We start from the raw sequence: 22560 nt of genomic DNA, 5'->3' as shown, positions 1-22560 counted from the left end.
GGTGCCTGAGAAAGAGGCCCCTGAGCCAACCAGGACGACACTGCCAACCAAGGTAACCTACCCGAGGTTCCCTGGCTGGCAAGTTGGGAGTGGGCCCACCAGGAGGGGAATTCTGCCAAACGCAAAGAGTGTCCCGTTCTTGAGGTGACATGCCTCAGCCCATGCAGCAGGTGAAACCTGTGGGGATCACCTAATCATTGGGAGAATGATCTCCTATATAGTGAGCTTAAGGCTCCACGTGCTGGGACAGCACTATGCTGCTGGTTCCCACTGTTACCGGGTGTTCCTACTGGGTTTGGCTCAGGATATACCCCTGGCAGGATATTTAGGGCAAGACAAGATCTTCACCAGGCTTACCGCCCACTTTTATTGGCCCCAAATAAAGATAGCCTCAGATACATTCTGCAGGTCCTGTCTCACCTGGCAGACCAGTGGAAAGTCAGGGAAAAAGCTGAGAGCTCAACAGATCACACTTACCTTTGTTGGCGCCCCCTTTGAAAGGGTGGGCATCGATGTCATTGGTCCAGGGGACCCAAAGATAGCACTGGGCAACGGGTTAATCCTGTTCTTGGTGGACCATGCCACATGCTACCCAGAGAATCTCTCTGAGGACTGTTACTGTACCTGTGGTGAACAAAACACTGAGGGGATCTTTAACTGTGTGGGGTTCCCCAAAGAGACCGTGTTTGACCGAAGCACTAACTTCATGTCTGCGTACATAAAGTCCATGAGGGATGCGTGTGGTGCAACTTATAAGTTCATCACACCCTACCACCTCCAATCCAACGTTTTAGTTGAAAGGTTCAACAGGAACCTTGAAGGACATGAATACAGGCCCACCTGAAGCCATGAGACATAAGTGGGATGTCTGTTTGCCATGCCTTTTCTTCACCTACAGGGAGGTGCCACGGAAAGGAGTAGGGTTCAGTCCCTTCAAACTTCTCTATGGCCACCCTGTCACGGGACCCATGGGCATTGTCAAGGGGTGGAAAAACCTACCAGGAAACTCCCCCATGATTTGGTCAGCTACATGGTGACCCTCAGGAAACCGATGCACCGCTTCTGGAAAAAGTGCAAGCGCAACCACAAGGCCAGCCAGGAGATAATGAAACACTGGTGTGACTAGAAGGCAACTATGGTGGAATTTCAGCCTGGCGACAAAGTATGAGTCATAGAGCTAGTAGAGTCCAGAGCTCTCCAGGACCGCTGGACTGGCCCATACAAGATCAAGGAATGTAAGGGGGAGGCCACTTACTTAGTGGATCTCCGGACTCCTAGGAACCCCCTAAGGTTGCTCCATGTCAATAGCGTCAAGCCTCACTTTGAGAGATCTGAAGTGAGCATGCTCCTTGTGACAGATGAGGGTTTGGAGTAGGGCAGTGAACCTCTCCCTGACAAACTCTCTGCACAGGAAAATGATGGGTCAGTGGAGGGTGTCAATCTTTCTGCCACCCTGACCCCAGAGCAGCAAGGTGACTTACCAGTTGCTGGGATAGTTCGCCTGCCTCTTCTCACGCACTCATCTGTGCGCTCCTTGCTTTTGACACAGGAGACAGTCCCCCTGTAAAGAACAAAATTTACAGGTTGTCAGACAGGGTGAGAGCCAGCAACCAGGAGGAAGTCTCCAAGATGCTAGCTTTAGGGGAGAATGAACTCTAGCAGTCCCTGGTTCAGCCCTGTGGTGCTGGTACTAAAGACTGCCCCACTTGGCGCCAAACCAGAACTTCAGTTCGGCATAGGCTACAGAGGGCTCCATTCCGTCACCAAGACGGACGCGCACCCCAATCAAAGAGCTGATGAGCTCAAAGAAAGGCTAGGTGCTGTCAAATTCCTTAGAACCTTTGATTTAACAACAGGGTACTGGCAGATCGCTTTGATTGAGGAAGCAAAAGAGAGGTCAGCATTCTCAACCCCTGAGGGCTATTGCCAATTCTGGGTGATGCCCTTTGGCTTGAAGGATGCCCTTGCTACCTTCCGAAGGTTGGTTAATAGAGTCCTGGCTGGCTGGCAAGGAAACTATCTGTGCCGTCTTACTTAAACAAGATTGCTGTCTTGCCAGCTGGGAGGAACATCTGCATCACCTCTCAGAGTTGCTTTAGGGCCCACAACAGGCATGCCTGACAATCCAGGCCAGCAAGTGCCAGATGTGGCAGTATTCCATGGTGTATATGGGACACGTGGTAGGTGGCGGCAAGGTGCAGCCCCTCCAGACCAAGACTGAAACCATCATGGCCTGGCAACCACCTAAAACCCAAACAGAAGTCAGAGTCTTCCTAGGCCTCCCTCTTATTACTGAAGATTTGTTAAGGGATACGGCACAATTGTTGCCCCCTTCACTGAGCTCACTTCTAAGAAGCAGCCTAGGTTCGTGATCTGGACAGAGGCTTGTCAGAAAGCCTTTAATTCTCTCAAAAAAGCCATGTGCACAGCACCGGGGCTCAAGGCCCCTGATTACTCAGAGGAATTCGTCATGCAGACAGAATGCTTCAGAGCATGGTACTGTGGCAAGTCTTTGCATAGCTCAATGTGGAGGGCCTAGACCAACCAGTAGCCTTCATTAGCAGGAGGTTACTGCCATGGGAACATAAGTGGAGTGCCATTAAAAGAGAAGCATTTGCTGTGGTCTGGGACTGAAGAAGCTGAGACCAGACCTGTTTGAGACTCAGTTTGGGGGTTCACACAGATTACAGACCCCTCAGATGGCTCACGCAAATCAGAGGTGAAAATCCTGAACTCTTGAAGTGGTCCATCTCCCTACAGGGAATGGACTGTACAGTGGAGTATCGCTCGAGGACTGACCACGTCAATGCGGATGGTCTGTCCAGATTCTTCAGACTTAGTGAAGAGCATGCCCAAGGGGTTGGGTAGCTCTCCCCACTGTCAGCTGTGAGTTGGTGGGGGGAGACATGTTAGACCTGACAGCCTTAGGATGGCCTTCTTCCAACTTTCTGAATGCCCCCTCCTTTTTTTCTCATCCCATTTTTGCTGCTTTTAGGACTTTGCACACTTTACCACTACTGACCAGTGCTTAAGTGCTCTATTCTCTAGACATTAGCTCATACCTAATTGGCATATTTAAATTTTCCTATAAGTCCCTAGTAAAGTGCACTAGATACGTCCAGGGCCTGTAAATTAAATGCTACTAGTGGGCCTGCAGCACTAATTCTGCCACTCAGATAAGTAGCCCTTAACCAAGTCCCAGGTCTGCCATTGTAAAGCCTGTGTGTGCAGTTTCACTGTCACTTCGACTTGGCATTTAAAACTACTTGCGAAGCCTCAAATTCTCAACTTTTTTTTACATGTAGGTCATCCCTAAGGTAGGCCCTAGGTAACCTATAGGGCAGGGTGCTATGTAAGAAAAAGGCAGGAATGTACTTATACGTTTTATATGTCCTGGTAGTGAAACACTCTCAAAGTTATTTCACAATACTGTGAAACCTGCTCCTCTCATAGGCCAGTATTAGAAATTCCCTTATATTCTTTTGATTGGCAATCCTTTCAGATCGGAAATTGCCATTGTCATGTTTGGTGAATGGTAGTGAGACATACTGCTCACAGTGAAGTTGGCTTTAAAATTACTATTTTAGAAATGCCACTTATTGTTCTCTGTGCTTTACAGCCTGTCTCCAATCCAAGTCTGGCCTGTGCTGGTTGACAGCTCCCCTTGTGCATTCCACACAGACAGACAAGAGGACACTCAGATACATCTGCATACTGATGGTCTTCCTGGACAGAAAGGTTAGTGGGGATCTCACTATATACTTCAAAGGCCAGTGGCATGCCCTCATACAAAGGACTGATAACCCCTCACAGGGCTCCCGTCAGACAGGGCTGGGTTGAAAGGGAAACCTGTGCCCTTCAAAACCACTCTTTGAAGATTCCTCCATTTCACAGGCACTTTTTGGTATATATACTGGGTCTGTGACCCCACCAAATAAAACACTTCTGGACCTGCAACTGGACTCTGTCAGATGGACTGATGTGCTGTCCAAATTACTCCCCTGGACTGGTTTGCTAGAAGGACTGCTGTCCTGCTTGTTGCCTTGCTGGTCCCTGACTCTGTTGGAAGGACATTGCCTTCCCCCACAAGTGCACTCCAAGGGCTTGGACTACCCAGGTCACAATCCTCTGGCTGGATCAAGGCACAGACCAGACCCTTTCAGCGACCTAGGCCCAAAAGCCTAGTCTTAGTTCCAGACCTCTGATGTCGTCACCACCATTTAGCCTATAGTCCTCTTACTAGGTGTCGCTCTAAAGCTGCCTGTGTCTCCTAGGCCTCCAGGGAAACCAGCATGGATGAAAAGTGTATTGTCTGTGGCGATGGCAAGGATTATGCAGGATTTTAGGTGAGGCCGGCACTGAGCTCACTTATGGAGTGTCCGACCCGTCTGCCATCTTGGTCACGCCCCTTAATTCCTGTCATGGTCTTTTTTTTTTTTTTTTTTTAAATACATAGGCTGCTTCAGCATTTGTAAAGTCAGAAAATAAGTCCAAAAGCATGCATCGCCCCATCAGTACCTATGCATAGCCTACAGTGCTACAGGAATAAACCATCTCCTTCTCCACTTCTTATCCCACCACCCCGTCTCTTACTACTTTGGTTCCATATTTTTGAGTCTAAGAGGAGTAGAAGATAGGGCAGAGTGAAAGTGGCAAATTTCAAAGTACACTTCCATGCAGGATCTCATGCCTTAGCACAACAGAGAATCGCCAAAGAAAAAAGTTACTTACATTCGATGATGCTCGTTCTGGTGGATACTTTATCTCGATACAGAACCCTCAACTTAGAATAGTTTTCAGGTGGCAGACTAGATCCAGCAATTTTTCATAGCAATGCTCACTTGCGCTGACAGAAGGTGGTGTGCGGCTCAGCACTGGCTTTATACCACACCTTAAGCGACAGAACAAAACTATATATATGCACCAGGCCTGTGCGCAGATGTCACTTTACCTTTTGCCTTCCATGTACTCAAAAGCAGAGCATGAACGGTTGATGTCTATAGCATGCTTAACACTAACTTGGGACCTTTTTAGATATTAAAAAAAGGCCACTACACAGAAGAATCTGTGTTCAGATACACCACAAAGACAGTTATTGAAAGTCCATACCACTTGTTCGTCTGATAGATTTAGTGTCCTTCCTGTCATGCGTGGAAATCAAGGTAGCAGTGTTTTGTGAACATATGCATTGACATTCATGTCACAGCCTGCCAGATATCAAGGACAAGTACCCTGCACCAGTGCAGTGGTCCTTAAACTGTACAATTGTTTACTCAATTGGTAAATCCTTTGGCACCCTCTATCAGTCCCTAAAAATAGTACCCAGGGCCTGAGGTGCTAAAGAAGGTTCCCAAGGGCTGCAACACGAATTCTGACACCCTAAGAGACCTGTTAAGCACATGACAGGCTGCCATTGCAGGATATGTGTCTTGGGGCAGCCAACAGTGAAAACATGATATGCTGCAAGCAATATGTGTGAGTCATCCCTCTAGTGGGCCTTCTAGCCCTAATTCAGGGTGCATTATATTACATGTGAGGGCATATCTGCAGGAGCTGTGTCTTTGTCAATTCTCAGACATAGTAAGTGGCCAGGGATCCATTTTAAATGCATGAGCTGGAAACTGGTCAATGGAGTTCCCCAGCTACATGATGGCTTCACTGAAGATAGGGAAGTTTTGTATCAAACATCTCATATTGGTGAACCCACACTGACGCCAGTGTTGGATTTACCAACACATACACCTAGATGGCACCTTAGAGTTGCCCCTGAAACCCTGCCAGCCTCTGGTGTGCTTGCCGACTGGTTTCTGCCAGCCTGCCACCTGAGAAACGTTTCTGGCCACCTACGGTGAGAGCCTTCTACTCTCAGGAGGCTCAGAACAAAAGCCTATCTGGTAAAAGGGTGTAACAACCCCTCCCACAGGATGACCTGCTGACCTCCTAAGACAGCAAGCCTCAAAAGGACTGCTACCTTTGAAATGTGAATCTAACTTCCCTCACAGTAGAGGCAGTCACCCCCCCCCCCAACTTCCCCACCCATTGCCCAAAGCCCACATGGCACCTGGACAGCTGGGAAAATTTGCTAATCAGGTATGTGTGCCACGTCCAGGCTAATATCAACCCCTTAAGATGGGCTACTGCGAGGTGGACATGGAATTTCAGAGGTAGCCATCTCTGTAATGGCATACATAGGAACTCTGGGACAGGGTTATGCCCACTTCCCACGGCAATTGGACATATAGGGGGCGTAGTGACCCCAAGCGTCTGTAGCCCATTGGCTACTACACTACTGATAAATTCAGTAATTAGGGAAGTCCTTGGCACCAGAAAAGCAGATCCTGATGACCTAAGAAAATCACAGACAGCAAAGAGCCATGAAAGCAGAAGAGGAGGAAAAGAAGTAGCTGACCTGGTGTCAACCCTGCCGCCCTGTCTTTATACCTCATCGAAATGTGCACCAAAGTTCTTTCACTATGGATGGCCTTTCGACCAAGCTACAATTGAATGATTACCAATTTCCATCCCTTTCCACATTTCATCCGTGGCTTTTAAGACACCAATGTGGCAGTATGAGAGGGCTGAACTTGAAGAATCCAGTACTGTAAAACATATTGTGCCACACACTTGTTGGAATGGCTTGATGAAGAACAGGAATTTGCAGGAAGGAAGTCTCAGAGACAGGTGGAAAATAATGTGCTGCTAAATATACCAGTATCAGTAACATCATGCCCGTCCATTGTAATAAGAGAAAAAGTTAATCTGTACACAGATTACATTTTTTTGATATTTTAGTAATATGCCACAGGGAATGGTAATGTCTAAAGAACATCTAGAATTAGAAACCTGGTAAATGGGGTTAGGAATCTATGTCAGACATATACAAACAACAATATACTAATTTTATCAATTAGATCATGAGAAAGTAATTAAAATTTCAATGGCTTATGAAAGCTATTTTGGACGTAAACCAGTGTAACAGATGGAACAGATAGAACATTGCCATGTCACCAAGGAGATGGACATGTTGGGATACATTTGGGTATTTACTGACACTTGTATAGATTACTTCTATTTTATTTTTGATTTTCACCTGGTACTAATTAAGTGAAACGTGTGCACTATTTAGTAGGTTTACAGATATGTATTTGCATGGAATAGTAATATAGGGATAAAAAAATGCAGAGGCAAAATATTTATTATTGTATTTATTATTGACAGCTCTAAGAAGCCCTGAGGAAGTCAAGGGGAGATATGACCCAGGTGAAACACGTGTTGGCTTGGCTGGAGCAGAATGTGAAAAAATTATAAAGAAGCATACATTGGAAACTCATCTTGGAACTTATATTTGTTGTTATACTTTATACTGAATAAGAGAGCTTTCAGTTGTTTCATACTTATCCATTTTAGGAGTCACAAAAAAGTTACTGACTGCTAAAATGGGGTTAGTGCATTGCAAAGATAAACACTTTGTACATCTGTCCCCCAGTAGTTATAGATCAGTCTGCCTCCTTTTATTATTAGAAAATTCAAGATAAGGTTCTGAGGACAGTAACTATGTATTCACTTTCTACGGGCATAAAAGAGTCTTTAAGAGAATTACCTTATGATGAGGCTCTACATTAAGGAGAAGCGGAGGAATCATGCTGACTGCTTCTTGGCGACTAATGTTACCCTAAAAAAAATAAAAAACACATTTCATCATAAAAATATGCTAGCTGAACGCTATGAACAATTGAAAAAACATCCAAAGTTGCGACAATTAATGTGAATGATAAAGAATTGTACTACATTAAGGATTCTACACATTAAGTATAATTTTCTGTCCAATATATACTGTTTGTAGGTCGTAAGCAGTCTTAAGCCAAAATCCACCAATTAAAGTTTTGTAATCTGTTTATGCCAGACTTTGACAATTAGCATTTTGGTAATGGTCCGCTAAGGGTCTTTCTGTAAACATTCAAAAATCGTAATCAATTCCACGGTAAGAAAGGGATAGGAGAGTAGAGTTAGACGGTACTGTGCTAGGCTTTGATAATCAAAGCTAAGCACAAAGTCAATTTGGTGGTTGCATGAAGACACTTTACTTCACTTAGCGTCTAATGTCTACCCGAGAGGTGTATTTTTTATTTTTTTTAAATCTTGATTTTGAGCAACAACTTACAAAAAACGAATCCAAGAAAACACGGCTAAGAAACTTAAGCATTATGCTAAAAATATGTGCTAGGGAGTAGCCACATCAAAATTTATGTCAAGACAGATTGTTTAAGCATTTTGTTTGACTTATGAGAAAATCATATGGTCTAAACATTACAATAAAAAGCCATTTACCCTCTCAATTTGAAACTGAGAGCTTTCTGTCAGCACCATTTGATTTGAGTCAGGCCCCCTGGTGAAGATATTTCGGAGTTTCCAAAGTCCTTAAGAATGACTCAGATTTGAATGGACATTGTCACCCTTGCACCCTTCGGTAATGACAGTTCACATAGCTTGAATTAGTTTGGGAGACTATATGGGGAAATTGAGTTCTCCTCAACAACCACATTCTTGATTATACCTGTGCTACAAGTCATCACTTCCGTTCTTTTGAAACAGACGCATAATGTACAAGGAAATAGTTAACAACTTTGGTTGTATGTCTTAAAATAAAAAAATGGTTATTGTGTCACACAATCTAGGACTCTATTGTAAAGGACATGGTAAAATAAGCTTCCTGACTGGTTTGGATTGAAAAAGAGAAATTACATTATTGTTAAGGTCATCAACTATTTCAGCATCTTGAAATCCAAAAACATTGACAAATTTAAAGAATGAATGAAGACTTTAGAAAAGAATGACTAAATAACAACAAAAAGAAAAGTAACATTGTATCTTTATGTAGTATTGGATCCAATGCGTGTATCTTCAGCTTTTTTTCATAATGGTTATTTTTGTCAAATCAACTGCAAAACCCTACATCTGTATCACAATCATTTCAGAACAAACTACAAATCCATTTTTAGTTTTGTATTTTGAAATTTAATTTAGCAAAAGATTAACAGTGGCTGAATCCCGCCAATTTTTTGTTCACATTATTTCATCTAGGACTACTGTTTCTTCCAAGTGCTCGGAAATCACATTGGGCTTCCACTATTACATTAACCAAAACACTTTTTGTGATATGGTCACATAGAAAGAACATAGGAACCCCACTGAAATCTTTCTACCCATTGTGGCGTACTCTACGAAACCATAAAGTGTCCAATTTCGTTCCACAGAAGGACTCTCCCAAACAGACCAAGAATATGCCCTTTGCTGCTTGTCCTGTACTTGGACTCCAGTGGAATTTTGAGTCTTTTCCCCCAGGGCCTCAGATAAAGCTGCCATCTACAAGATTCCTAATGGTCTGACCTGCTCTTGCTTGATCTGTTCATCTAGATACGTCCCCACCTAGGAAAGGAATGGAAGTAAAAACACTGCTCATTGATGGGACCCCTACCACTGCAATGCCCTCCCATGTCTAGCACCCCAGAGTAAGTGTGGAGAGATCCAGCAATCGGAAACTCTTAGTTCCTGCAGACAAAAAGGTAGATGTTGAGGGTTGGTGAATCTCGTGGGCTTAGGCTTTGGTTCTGTGGTTCCCAGAGGACAGAAGTTAACAGAATTCAAGACAGGTTGCAAAAGGTGTTAAGATCCTTTTGTGAAAACAATTTAAAGCCGATCCTCATGACAGACCTACAACATCTGATACATGCAGGAGTCAAAATGCATACACCTAGGAGGATGAAACCTCCATACCCCCCACCCCCCGCTGCTTTCAGCCACAGAACCTAATTACCAGCCTAACAGGGAAGCAAGCAATTTTCGTTTGCACCACTGAGGTAATGTACACTAAATTAAGACAAATCCCTCAGCTAACCATTGGAACCATCCATGTGGCTTGTAGGGTTCTCACAAATTAACAATTTAAAGAAATAGTTGGACCCTTATGGTTAACTAAAGCTACAGAGTTTCAACTGTTGGCTTAGTGAGTTGTAACCTCAGAAGAATTGCCTTGAGAGATAACAAGTCTAACACCAGTAGCCCAAACCATTTTTAAAACATTAAATTAAAAGACCAACAAGGAAAATAAATGGCCTGCTATTAAACTGTGACAAGTTACCTCAGGCACCAACAGATAGAGGCCTTATAAATCAATCTTCTGGCAACAAATGCCATCATTTAGTTGCGGATAGAAATGTCCACTCACTTTGCATGATTATTGGGACCTTAGATCTATGGTAAATATTCAGCCAAATAGGATCAAGCGCACAGAGTTGCAATTAGGGCAAATGAGAAACTACAAAAAAAGCTCCTTGTAGAAGACTTGATAGAGTGGGGCATTCTACTTGTAACTCTACTCAATGACCAGGAATTGTGGACACTAATAATAAAAGGCTGGAGACCCAGGTAATACAACCTCCAACACCACAGTATTTAATGCGGGTCAATGTGTAAGTTCAATGCCATCACCAGCCAAGTGTATGACAAAATCCCACTTTGCCTTCAAATTTGAGTTGGCAAATCTGAAGTTTCTAAAGCAAACAAGATAGCAATATTGTGAACCATTAGTCTTATATAAATACTTACAGACTCTGTCTCACTAACAAGAAACTGGTGAAACCTTTCCAGCTGTGGACTCTTGCGCAGGTTTTTTCTGCTCAGGTTTGTGTGCCATGCAAGCTCTTCTGGATACCTGAAAAAAGTGTGGTTGCTTTTAAAAGATACCTATGCAAATAAATGTAGAGTTTGCAAAAAAAAAAAACGAATGGCATTCAAAGTTTTTAGCACTTTTTTTTCATTTTTTTCCCCCAAAGGATACATTTTATGAAACGGATGACACATAGGTATGAAAAATAAGTCAACAAAATTAGCCAGTTGCTCAAAGCAGAGTTCTGCTTTTTGCCATCTTACTCATGCCCACATCTTTACAATTTAGGATTGCACTAACATTTCCCCGTTTATTTTATATAATTATTACATTTCAATAGGTGGAATGTGAGGGAGCAATGCTGCGACTTTGGCCCCTAGACCACGCTCATGTGTGGGATGCAATACTGAGGGACTGTCGGCAGCTAGATAACGCTGGCAATCTCCATCTACCTGCTATTAGTGAGGTGGGTGACTGACTGATCATGCATCCCACTACACCATTCCTGCTCACCCTCTTCCCTACTTACATTATTAGGATTACAACTTCGCACCATTCTCAACTCCACCTCTCCACGAACTCTTAGAATAAATCATCCACCTTGTCCGTCATTTCCCTTTCTGAACAACCAGCCGTCCAGAGGCCACCCTCACAGCATCCCCCATCAAGCTTTTCTAATTTAAATGGGTTATGAGCTATCTTGGTTATGATATGCACAAGCAATAAATATCTTTTGGTGCTCCTTCAATACTAAACAACCTGTGTAAAAGGTCTTACAACTGATGCTGAATTGGTTTATTAGTGAATTCAAAGTAAACCCATTCGGAATAGCAATCAACCATTACGAACACAAATATTTGGGGTAACAAATCAAATTGACCTTCAAAATCCAAAGCAATTTTGTTCCAAGCCTTAAGGAACTGGAACACAGTGTAAGGGTGTATGTGAAGTTTTCCAATGTTTATCAGGTAACAAGCATGTTTTACATTTGTCAACTCACTGACATTTTTATCCATTGATTGTCACCAAAAATATTCTTTTAAGATTCTAGAAGTTCCTCCAATACCTAAATGACCTTGATGTGAAAACTCAATTAGTCTACTACATAAATGAACAGGTGGAACACACAGATCTGAATGCATCAAAATTCCTTTTACTAATCGAAGTTCTGCAGATATCGGAGCAAAAGATTTTAACTGCGACGGTAAAGAGCGTTTTTTTGGCCATCCTTCTATTATAAAATCCATAAGATGTTTCCAACCAATCTTATACTGTATACCTCCAACAGACTCCAAAACATCCTCTATGTTTGCCACAACACACTCTACTTCATCATAGTGATCATCTTGACTGAAGTTTTGTAATGGCATTCTGGAAAGACAGTTAACCCTGACATTTTGGGCCCCAGAAATATATTTAATTACAAAATTAAACTCTTGCAAGCGAAAAAGCAGCCTAACCAATCTAGAAGAAGCATCTGCCTGTTCCGTTGCCATTCAACAAATGTAATAAAGGTTTATGATCTGTAAAAATTTCAAACTGGGTTTGCCCTATAAATGTCTTGAATTTTTCAACAGCCCAAGAACAAGCAAGAGCTTCTTTCTCAATTGTACTACAGTGAAACTGTGCCTGCATAAAACTCATGGAAGAAAATCCAATAGTACGTTCCTCCCCTGAGACCTATTAACAAAGGACAGCACCCAATCCTTGTTGGCTAGCATCAACTTTGTGCCATCTTTGGAGAGTCAGTGGTCTAGTTGTTCATACTAGACCCTGATAACACGCCTGATGCGGCGGTCACGCAGCGGATTTTACAGGACCAGGTTCGGCTAAATTTTATGAATTTTTACTTGTTTTTTATTGGGTGTGACATATGTTTTAGTCTGTGTGCAAATTTTATGGCCAGCTGTTTGTCGAAATTTTTGTTCTTTATAGCTGACTTGGCCCGTGTTTCAGTGGCCAGTCAGCTCAGCTTAGGGAGTATTACCTCCTTACTTGGGCCTCCTCCCCCACCCCCGATTCCCCCTCCTACTTACCTGGGGTGCTCCGTAGCATTTATTTGGGGCATTTTTCGGTTGCCTCAGACGCGGCCGCCATTTTTCCTCCGGAAAAAGTGACACGTTTCACAGCCGCTATCTTTGGAGAGTCATCGGTCTAGTTGTTTATACTAGACCTTGATAAAACGCCTGTTGCTGCGGTCGCGCTACTGGCACGCCAAAGGCAAGCCCGTCTGCGCCAGATCGGCCCCCTTGGTCCGTCCAAGAGTATGGGTTGTACCTATACTTCAGAGACTCTTAGGAACTTTAGACCATGTTTGCCTGATACCTGCCAGGTGTGCCCAGACTTGATGGAAAATACGTGGTCTTGCCCCTCTTGTAAATGGGCCCCTCAGTACACGGGATCCATGGTTCCCACTGATATTAACTCTCATATGACTTTTTTGCTTGTAAACTGCTGCTCATTACCAGCACATAAGTTGGACATTAATCTTTTGCGGAGCGATATTGCTCCCGCTGCCCTGTACCTGATAGCAAGGACCGACAGAACCACCTCAAGAGGAGGAGGAATTGCGATCATATACAAGCATGAATTTAAGCTTAGCTCCTGCCCCTACAGTTAACAGGCTGCGAAAGTAAGTTCTTTTCTCCAATTCTGAACCCCACTTTTACTCACAGGAATGCTGTTCTATCGTCATCCAGGTTCTTCTGGTAATTTTTGTAAACACCTTCCCTGACCAACTAGCCGATCTAATATGTAATAAATCTAATCTAACGATTCTAGGTGACTTCAATATTCAAATAGATAATTCAGACTTGATAGCGACTAGATGCCTTTTGGGGGACATGGAAGCTCTCTTTCTCAGACAACTAGTTAAAAGCCGACGCATGACAAGAGGCATACTATTGACCTAGTTTTCAGTAACTTGACAGTGCTTTGCTCCATGCCCGCTCTTCCTCTGGCTTGGTCCGATCATCTACTAACCTGCTAAAATTAGGTATCTCTCTTTGGGAAAATGCCCCGCCCAGCTCACAGCTCAGCGAATTAGGCGGTGGCACAGTCTTAATACTGATGAATGGATTAAGCTCCTAGACAGCCGGAAATTGACATATTTCAAAGCCAATCAGATAGAAACTGAACCTTTCAATGATTGGATCACCGACTGTCTTGGCACTCTTCTTCCCTACAAGACCATAACCGGGCTCCCGCGGAGAGTTGATGCCCAGTGGATCACCAAATCTGTCAACACTTAAAAGGAAGTGTAGATGCCTGGAGAGAAAGTGGAGGAAATCTTTAAACCCGGCTGCAAGGGAAGAATATAGGCTCTCTATCAGGCACTACAACGCAGAAATAAGACTATCAAAAGTTTCATATTACTCCGGTTACCCTAAAGAGGTTTTCCAGGTGCTTAAAACATTCTCCATTCCCCCATAGCGTCTGACCCATTGAAGCCTCAGAAGAACATAGCAATAATCTAGCCAGGTTCTTTCAGCAGAAGATCAACGCCATCTATTTAAACTTCCCAAAGGACAAGGGCAAGTTGGTAGGCCAAGCTATAATCGCCCTAAATAGTACAGCCACTCTGGCACATTTTCCCCCCCTATCTCAGGAACAGACTGCTTCCTTTTTCAACGCATTGAAGTCAGGTTCCCCTTTGGATCCAGCTCCTCCTCATGTATTAGCTCTTGGAGCTCCAGTTACTGTCCCTGTTTTAATGGAATTGTTGAACTCCTCCCTGCTGAGAGGCAAAGTTCCGGATCAATGGAAACATGCGACAGTTAAGCCCCTGTTAAAAAACAAATTTAGAGGCCAGGGATCTTAAAAATAATAGGCCCATATCTTTACTTCCTTTCATGTCTAAAATATTCGACAAATATATTAACTCCTAAGTTGGCTCTGTATGCACTATTTCAAAGTAAGGAATAGTATGCACAGAGTCCAAGGGTTCCCCTTAGAAGTAAGATAGTGGCAAAAAGAGAATACTAATGCTCTATTTTGTGGTAGTGTGGTCGAGCAGTAGGCTTATCAAAGGAGTAGTGTTAAGCATTTGTTGTACATACACACAGGCAATAAATGAGGAACACACACTCCGAGACAATTCCAGGCCAATAGGTTTTTGTATAGAAAAATATCTTTCCTTAGTTTATTTTAAGAACCACAGGTTCAGATTCTACATGTAATACTTTGCATGAAAGGTATTGCAGGTAAGTACTTTAGGAAATTTGAATAATCTCAATAGCATATATACTTTTCAAATAAAACACATATAGCTATTTTAAAACTAGACAGTGCAATTTTCACAGTTCCTAGGGGGAGTAAGAGTTAGTTAGTTTTTGCAGGTAAGTAAACCACCTACGGGGTTCAAGTTTGGGTCCAAGGTAGCCCACCGTTGGGGGTTCAGAGCAACCCCAAAGTTACCACACCAGCAGCTCAGGGCCGGTCAGGTGCACAGTTCAAAGTGGTGCCCAAAACGCATAGGCTTCAATGGAGAAGGGGGTGCCCCGTTTCCAGTCTGCCAGCAGGTAAGTACCCGCGTCTTTGGAGGGCAGACCAGGGGGGTTTTGTAGGGCACCGGGGGGGGAGGGATAGGCACAAGTCCACACAAAGTACACCCTCAGCAGCGTGGGGCGGCCGGGTGCAGTGTGCAAACAAGCGTCGGGTTTGTAATAGGAATCAATGGGAGACCAAGGGGTCTCTTCAGCGGTGCAGGCAGGCAAGGGGGGGGGGGGCTCCTCGGGGTAGCCACCACCTGGGCAAGGGAGAGGGCCTCTTGGGGGTCACTCCTGCACTGGAGTTCCGATCCTTCAGGTCCTGGGGGCTGCGGGTGCAGGGTCTTTTCCAGGCGTCAGGATCTGAGAGTCAGGCAGTCGCGGTCAGGGGGAGCCTCGGGATACCCTCTGCAGGCGTCGCTGTGGGGGCTCAGGGGGGACAACTTCGGTTACTCACAGTCTCGGAGTCGCCGGGGAGTCCTCCCTGAAGTGTTGTTTCTCCACCAGTCGAGTCGGGGTTGCTGGGTGCAGGGTTGCAAGTCTCACGCTTCTGGCGGGAAACGCAGTTGTTGTAAAGTTGCTCCTTTGGAAACAAAGTTGCAGTCTTGGGTGAACAGGGCCGCTGTTCTCTGGAGTTTCTTGGTCCTTTTAGAGCAGGGCAGTCCTCTGAGGATTCAGAGGTCGCTGGTCCTGGGGAAAGCATAGCTGGAGCAGTTTTCTTCCAAAGGGGGGAGACAGGCCAGTAGAGCTGGGACCAAGGCAGTTGGTGTCTCCGTCTTCTCTGCAGGGTTTTTCAGCTCAGCAGTCCTCTTCTTCTTAGGTTGCAGAAATCTGAGTTCCTTGGTTCTGGGGAGCCCTTAAATACTAAATTTAAGGGCGTGTTTAGGTCTGGGGGGTTAGTAGCCAATGGCTACTAGCCCCGAGGGTGGGTACACCCTCTTTGTGCCTCCTCCCTGAGGGGAGGGGGGGCACATCCCTAATCCTATTGGAGGAATCCTCCGTCTGCAAGATGGAGGATTTCTAAAAGTCAGAGTCACCTCAGCTCAGGACACCTTAGGGGCTGTCCTGACTGGCCAGTGACTCCTTGTTTTTCTCATCATCTCTCCTGGACTTGCCGCCAAAAGTGGGGGCTGGGTCCAGGGGGCGGGCATCTCCACTAGCTGGAGTGCCCAGGGGCATTGTAACACGAAGCTTGAGCCTTTGAAGCTCACGGCTAGGTGTTACAGTTCCTGCAGGGGGAGGTGTGAAGCACCTCCACCCAGAGCAGGCTTTGTTTCTGTCCTCAGAGAGCACAAAGGCTCTCACCGCATGGGGTCAGAAACTCATCTCTCAGCAGCAGGCTGGCACAGACCAGTCAGTCCTGCACTGAACAATTGGGTAAAATACAGGGGGCATCTCTAAGATGCCCTCTGTGTGCATTTTTTAATAAATCCAACACTGGCATCAGTGTGGGTTTATTATTCTGAGAAGTTTGGTGCCAAACTTCCCAGTATTCAGTGTAGCCATTATGGAGCTGTGGAGTTCGTTTTTGACAGACTCCCAGACCATATACTCTTATGGCTACCCTGCACTTACAATGTCTAAGGTTTTGCTTAGACCCTGTAGGGGCATAGTGCTCATGCACCTATGCCCTCACCTGTGGTATAGTGCACCCTGCCTTAGGGCTGTAAGGCCTGCAAAAGGGGTGACTTACCTATGCCACAGGCAGTGTGAGGCTGGCATGGCACCCTGAGGGGAGTGCCATGTCTACTTAGTCATTTTCTCCCCACCAGCACACACAAGCTGGCAAGCAGTGTGTCTGTGCTGAGTGAGGGGTCCCCAGGTTGGCATAAGACATGCTGCAAAACTTAGAGACATTCCCTGGCATCAGGGCCCTTGGTACCAGGGGTACCAGTTACAAGGGACTTACCTGGGTGCCAGAGTTGTGCCAATTGTGGAGACAATGGTACATTTTAGGTGAAAGAACACTGGTGCTGGGGTCTGGTTAGCAGGGTCGCAGCACACTTCTCAGTCAAGTCAGCATCAGGCAAAAAGTGGGGGGGGTAACTGCAACAGGGAGCCATTTCTTTACAACTCCCAAATATCCACTTTTTTGGAAGTGAACAATATTTTACATCCCACCCAGATGGGCTTTAGGACCCTTCATAGTACAGAATTTGCATTGATAGCGGTCATGGAGAAGGCCAGAAAATGAATGGATCAGGGCCATATGACAGCTGTCATACTTCCGGACCAGAGTGCTGCCTTTGATACAGTAGATCATCATCTTCTGATTCAAAGGATAAAGGCAATGGGACTCAAAGGTCCCGCACTCAACTGGCTCACCCGATTTCTTGTGGATAGATCATTTCAGGTCTTGGACCATTCTCATCTCTCTGATCAGTACAAAACTTAGCTGTGGGGTCCTACGGGGCTCATTGTTTAGTCCCACCTTATTCAATATATACATGGCCCCCTTGGCAGAACTAGTGGAGTCCTTTGGATTGTCATTGGTCTCCTATGCAGATGATACTCTGCTGGTGGTCTCTTTCTCCACGGTGGAAGGGTCAGATGGATCTGTATTGCCTTCATGTTTACAGGCAATATCTAGTTGGATGGCCAACAGTATGCTCCAACTTAATGGGGACAAAATAGAAATAATGATCCTCGGCCACCATTCTAATCCTGGCAATAATTCTTTGGCCACTTCCCCACTGGAGTTTTTGCCACCTCCTAAGAATTATATTAAAAGTTTGGGAATCTGGCTAGCTCCTCATGTTACCCTGGAACATCATGCCAAGAAAATTTCTGCTGCCTGTTTTGGGTCATTAAGACTTTTGAGAAAGGTATTGGGAATACTCCCTCATTTGGCAATAAGACTTACTGTACAAGCAATCATTCTGTCTCGACTATGGCAATAGTTTATTTCTTGGCTCTCCTAAATATGTGGTCAACAAATTGCAGGTGGCTCAGAATGCGACAGCGCGTCTTCTGCTTGACATTCCAAGGCACACTTCAGTTAAACGGGCTCTGTCCGCACTCCACTGGCTCTCGGTGGAACAGTGTGTGAATTTTAAGACCCTTTGCATCATTCATAGATCATTACATAATAGAGGACTGCATTTGTTAAAAACTTTGGCGACCTTTCACAAACCCACCAGAGCCCTCAGATCTGCATCTACAGCCTTAGCCGTACTTCCCAAAGTCAAGAAAGCTAGATGGGGTGGCGCTACGATGGAATATCGGGGAGCCAAATTATGGAACGCCCTCCCCCTTAATATTTGACTAATTAGCCACAAACTGAATTTTCGAAAAGCAATCAAAACCTGGCTTTTTAAACTCTAGTTCCCGTCTTGGGCTCCTGTTTCCTGAGCGCTGCGAGGACTCCGGGTAGTCTGGCGCTTTACAAGTTCAAATAACATAACAGACTACATTTTTGTCCTGAAATGTAAGATGACAAAACTGGAGCTTTTATAATCAATTGTTTAACATCATTAAAAGATTTATCACAAGAATTGTCTAAAACAAAATATATGCCCTTTTTGAACAATGAACGTAGAGGTTGTATTACTTTAGCATAACCAGGTACAAACAGAGAATAATATTCTGTCATACCCAGAAATGACCTAAGTGTATCTTTATCTTTTGGCAGGGAGACTTCTGTGATGGCATGAGTAAATGAAAACCTAGGTTTGATACACTCAGAAGAAATAGAATGACCTAGAAAATCCAATTTATTTGTTAGAAATTTACACTTAAGACTGAAAGTAATGCCAACTTTTTTTAATACGTCCAAAACCTTCCTTAAGGTAGCTAAATGTCCAGAAACAGACTGAGTGAGTAAGTACATCATCTTGGTAAGCTTGCCCAACATCAATCCCTTTTAAAATGTGAACCATAAGTTTCTGAAAAACACTGGCGGCAGAAGTCAGACCAAAAGGGAATCTTAACAACTTATATGCTCCAAATGGAGTCACAAATGTAGTAAGATCGGTTGAATTAGGCGCTAAAGGGATTTGAAGATATGCAGATTTCAAGTCCAATAGGCTATACATTTTTGCAGTACCAACTTTTGCAAGAAGATCCTGAATCTTTGGTAGAAGGTAGCAATCAACAATAATATTCTTGAGAGATCTTAAGTCAGCACAAACAAATTTCACCACTCTTTTTGTGCACTACAACAATGGGACTGACCCATTCAGAAGCATCAGTGGTAGTAATTACACTGTCAATGATCAATTTGTCCAGATTTTTTTTAAACCATCTCTCAAACTTAACGGAACCTTTTAACTTTGTGTGCTATAGGTATAACATTCTGTTTCAATTTTATCACATGCTCAAACTTCTATCTTTCCAATTTTAGAATTAAAAACATCTTGAGTCATCTAGAATTTTCTTTAATTCAATGTTGTCAGTTGTGTCAGATATAAAAGAAATCGGTGTGTCATTTATTTGTATAAATTTGACACCCAGCTGATCCTCTCCCTTACCAACGACCCCGCCACCACCAAAACCAACCTCCACTAAGGAAAGAAGGCCATCGACGAATGGATGAAGAACAGCTGCCTGAAACTAAATTCCGACAAAAAAAAAAAAAAAAGAAGTCCTCATCCTCGGCTCCACCCCCTCCGCCTGGGACAATTCCTGGTGGCCTGCCACACTGGGAGTCGCACCAACACCCACCGACCACGCACGCAACCTGGGATTCCTCCTGGACTCATCGCAATCAATGACTTAGCAAGTCAACAAGGTCTCTTCCTCCTGCTTGAACACCCTCCACGTGCTTCGGAAGATCTACAAATCGATCCCCACTGGAACCAGAAGGATGGTCACCCAGGCCCTCATAAGCAACAGACTGGACTAGGCCAATGCCCTGTACGCAGAAACCACGGCCAAGCTCCAGAAAAGACTGCAATGCATACAGAAGGCATCTGCACGCCTCATCCTGGACATCCCCGCCACAGCCACATCACAGCTCACATGAGAGAGCTGCACTGGCTCCCCATCAACAAGAGAGACACATTCAAACTCCTCACCCACGCTCACAAGGCACTGCACAACACCAGACCAGAATACCTCAGACGGCTCTGCTTCTACATCCCGACCAGACAGCTCCATTCCGCTGACCTTGCCCTCGCCTCCGTCCCACACATCCACAGAACAACCGCCAGTGGCAGATCATTCTCCCACCTTGCTGCAAGACGTGTGTAAGGAAATGCCTCCTTGGCATGGTTGCCCCCTGACTTTTTGCCTTTGCTGATGCTATGTTTACAATTGAAAGTGTGCTGAGGCCTGCTAACCAGGCCCCAGCACCAGTGTTCTTTCCCTAACCTGTACTTTTGTATCCACAATTGGCAGACCCTGGCATCCAGATAAGTCCCTTGTAACTGGTACTTCTAGTACCAAGGGCCCTGATGCCAAGGAAGGTCTCTAAGGGCTGCAGCATGTCTTATGCCACCCTGGAGACCTCTCACTCAGCACAGACACACTGCTTGCCAGCTTGTGTGTGCTGGTGAGGACAAAACGAGTAAGTCGACATGGCACTCCCCTCAGGGTGCCATGCCAGCCTCTCACTGCCTATGCAGTATAGGTAAGACACCCCTCTAGCAGGCCTTACAGCCCTAAGGCAGGGTGCACTATACCATAGGTGAGGGTACCAGTGCATGAGCATGGTACCCCTACAGTGTCTAAACAAAACCTTAGACATTGTAAGTGCAGGGTAGCCATAAGAGTATATGGTCTGGGAGTCTGTCAAACACGAACTCCACAGCACCATAATGGCTACACTGAAAACTGGGAAGTTTGGTATCAAACTTCTCAGCACAATAAATGCACACTGATGCCAGTGTACATTTTATTGTAAAATACACCACAGAGGGCACCTTAGAGGTGCCCCCTGAAACTTAACCGACTATCTGTGTAGGCTGACTAGTTTTAGCAGCCTGCCACAAACCGAGACATGTTGCTGGCCCCATGGGGAGAGTGCCTTTGTCACTCTGAGGCCAGTAACAAAGCCTGCACTGGGTGGAGATGCTAACACCTCTCCCAGGCAGGAATTGTCACACCTGGCGGTGAGCCTCAAAGGCTCACCTCCTTTGTGCCAACCCAGCAGGACACTCCAGCTAGTGGAGTTGCCCGCCCCCTCCGGCCAGGCCCCACTTTTGGCGGCAAGGCCGGAGAAAATAATGAGAATAACAAGGAGGAGTCACTGGCCAGTCAGGACAGCCCCTAAGGTGTCCTGAGCTGAGGTGACTCTAACTTTTAGAAATCCTCCATCTTGCAGATGGAGGATTCCCCCAATAGGGTTAGGATTGTGACCCCCTCCCCTTGGGAGGAGGCACAAAGAGGGTGTACCCACCCTCAGGGCTAGTAGCCATTGGCTACTAACCCCCCAGACCTAAACACGCCCTTAAATTTAGTATTTAAGGGCTACCCTGAACCCTAGAAAATTAGATTCCTGCAACAAGAAGAAGGACTGCCCAGCTGAAAACCCCTGCAGCGGAAGACCAGAAGACGACAACTGCCTTGGCTCCAGAAACTCACCGGCCTGTCTCCTGCCTTCCAAAGATCCTGCTCCAGCGACGCTTCCGAAGGGACCAGCGACCTCGACATCCTCTGAGGACTGCCCCTGCTTCGAAAAGACAAGAAACTCCCGAGGACAGCGGACCTGCTCCAAGAAAAGCTGCAACTTTGTTTCCAGCAACTTTAAAGATCCCTGCAAGCTCCCCGCAAGAAGCGTGAGACTTGCAACACTGCACCCGGCGACCCCGACTCGGCTGGTGGAGATCCGACGCCTCAGGAGGGACCCCAGGACTACTCTGATACTGTGAGTACCAAAACCTGTCCCCCCTGAGCCCCCACAGCGCCGCCTGCAGAGGGAATCCCGAGGCTTCCCCTGACCGCGACTCCTTGAATCCAAAGTCCCGACACCTGGGAGAGACCCTGCACCCGCAGCCCCCAGGACCCGAAGGACCGGACTTTCACTGGAGGAGTGACCCCCAGGAGTCCCTCTCCCTTGACCAAGTGGAGGTTTCCCCGAGGAACCCCCCCCTTGCCTGCCTGCAGCGCTGAAGAGATCCCTAGATCTCCCATTGACTTCCATTACAAACCCGACGCTTGTTTCTACACTGCACCCGGCCGCCCCCGCGCCGCTGAGGGTGAAATTTCTGTGTGGACTTGTGTCCCCCCCGGTGCCCTACAAAACCCCCCTGGTCTGCCCTCCGAAGACGCGGGTACTTACCTGCAAGCAGACCGGAACCGGGGCACCCCCTTCTCTCCATTCTAGCCTATGTGTTTTGGGCACCACTTTGAACTCTGCACCTGACCGGCCCTGAGCTGCTGGTGTGGTGACTTTGGGGTTGCTCTGAACCCCCAACGGTGGGCTACCTTGGACCAAGAACTGAACCCTGTAAGTGTCTTACTTACCTG

General features: G+C 45.6%; 1 protein-coding gene across 1 annotated transcript in view; it reads right to left on the bottom strand.

The window, feature by feature from the left end:
* The window catches only part of NSUN2 (NOP2/Sun RNA methyltransferase 2), a 480899-nt gene that overhangs the window by 336925 nt on the left and 121414 nt on the right, over positions 1 to 22560 (bottom strand). The window contains exons 4-5 of the mRNA XM_069219708.1: positions 10606 to 10711; positions 7601 to 7672 (exon numbers count right to left, since the gene is read on the bottom strand). Coding sequence (XP_069075809.1) covers positions 7601 to 7672; positions 10606 to 10711 — 178 coding nt within the window. The remainder of the gene's footprint in view (positions 1 to 7600; positions 7673 to 10605; positions 10712 to 22560) is intronic.

Source organism: Pleurodeles waltl, chromosome 2_2, assembly GCF_031143425.1.
Source record: "Pleurodeles waltl isolate 20211129_DDA chromosome 2_2, aPleWal1.hap1.20221129, whole genome shotgun sequence".
In the NCBI taxonomy this organism is placed as follows: Eukaryota; Metazoa; Chordata; class Amphibia; order Caudata; family Salamandridae; genus Pleurodeles; species Pleurodeles waltl.
This window is presented reverse-complemented; position numbering and strand designations above follow the sequence as displayed.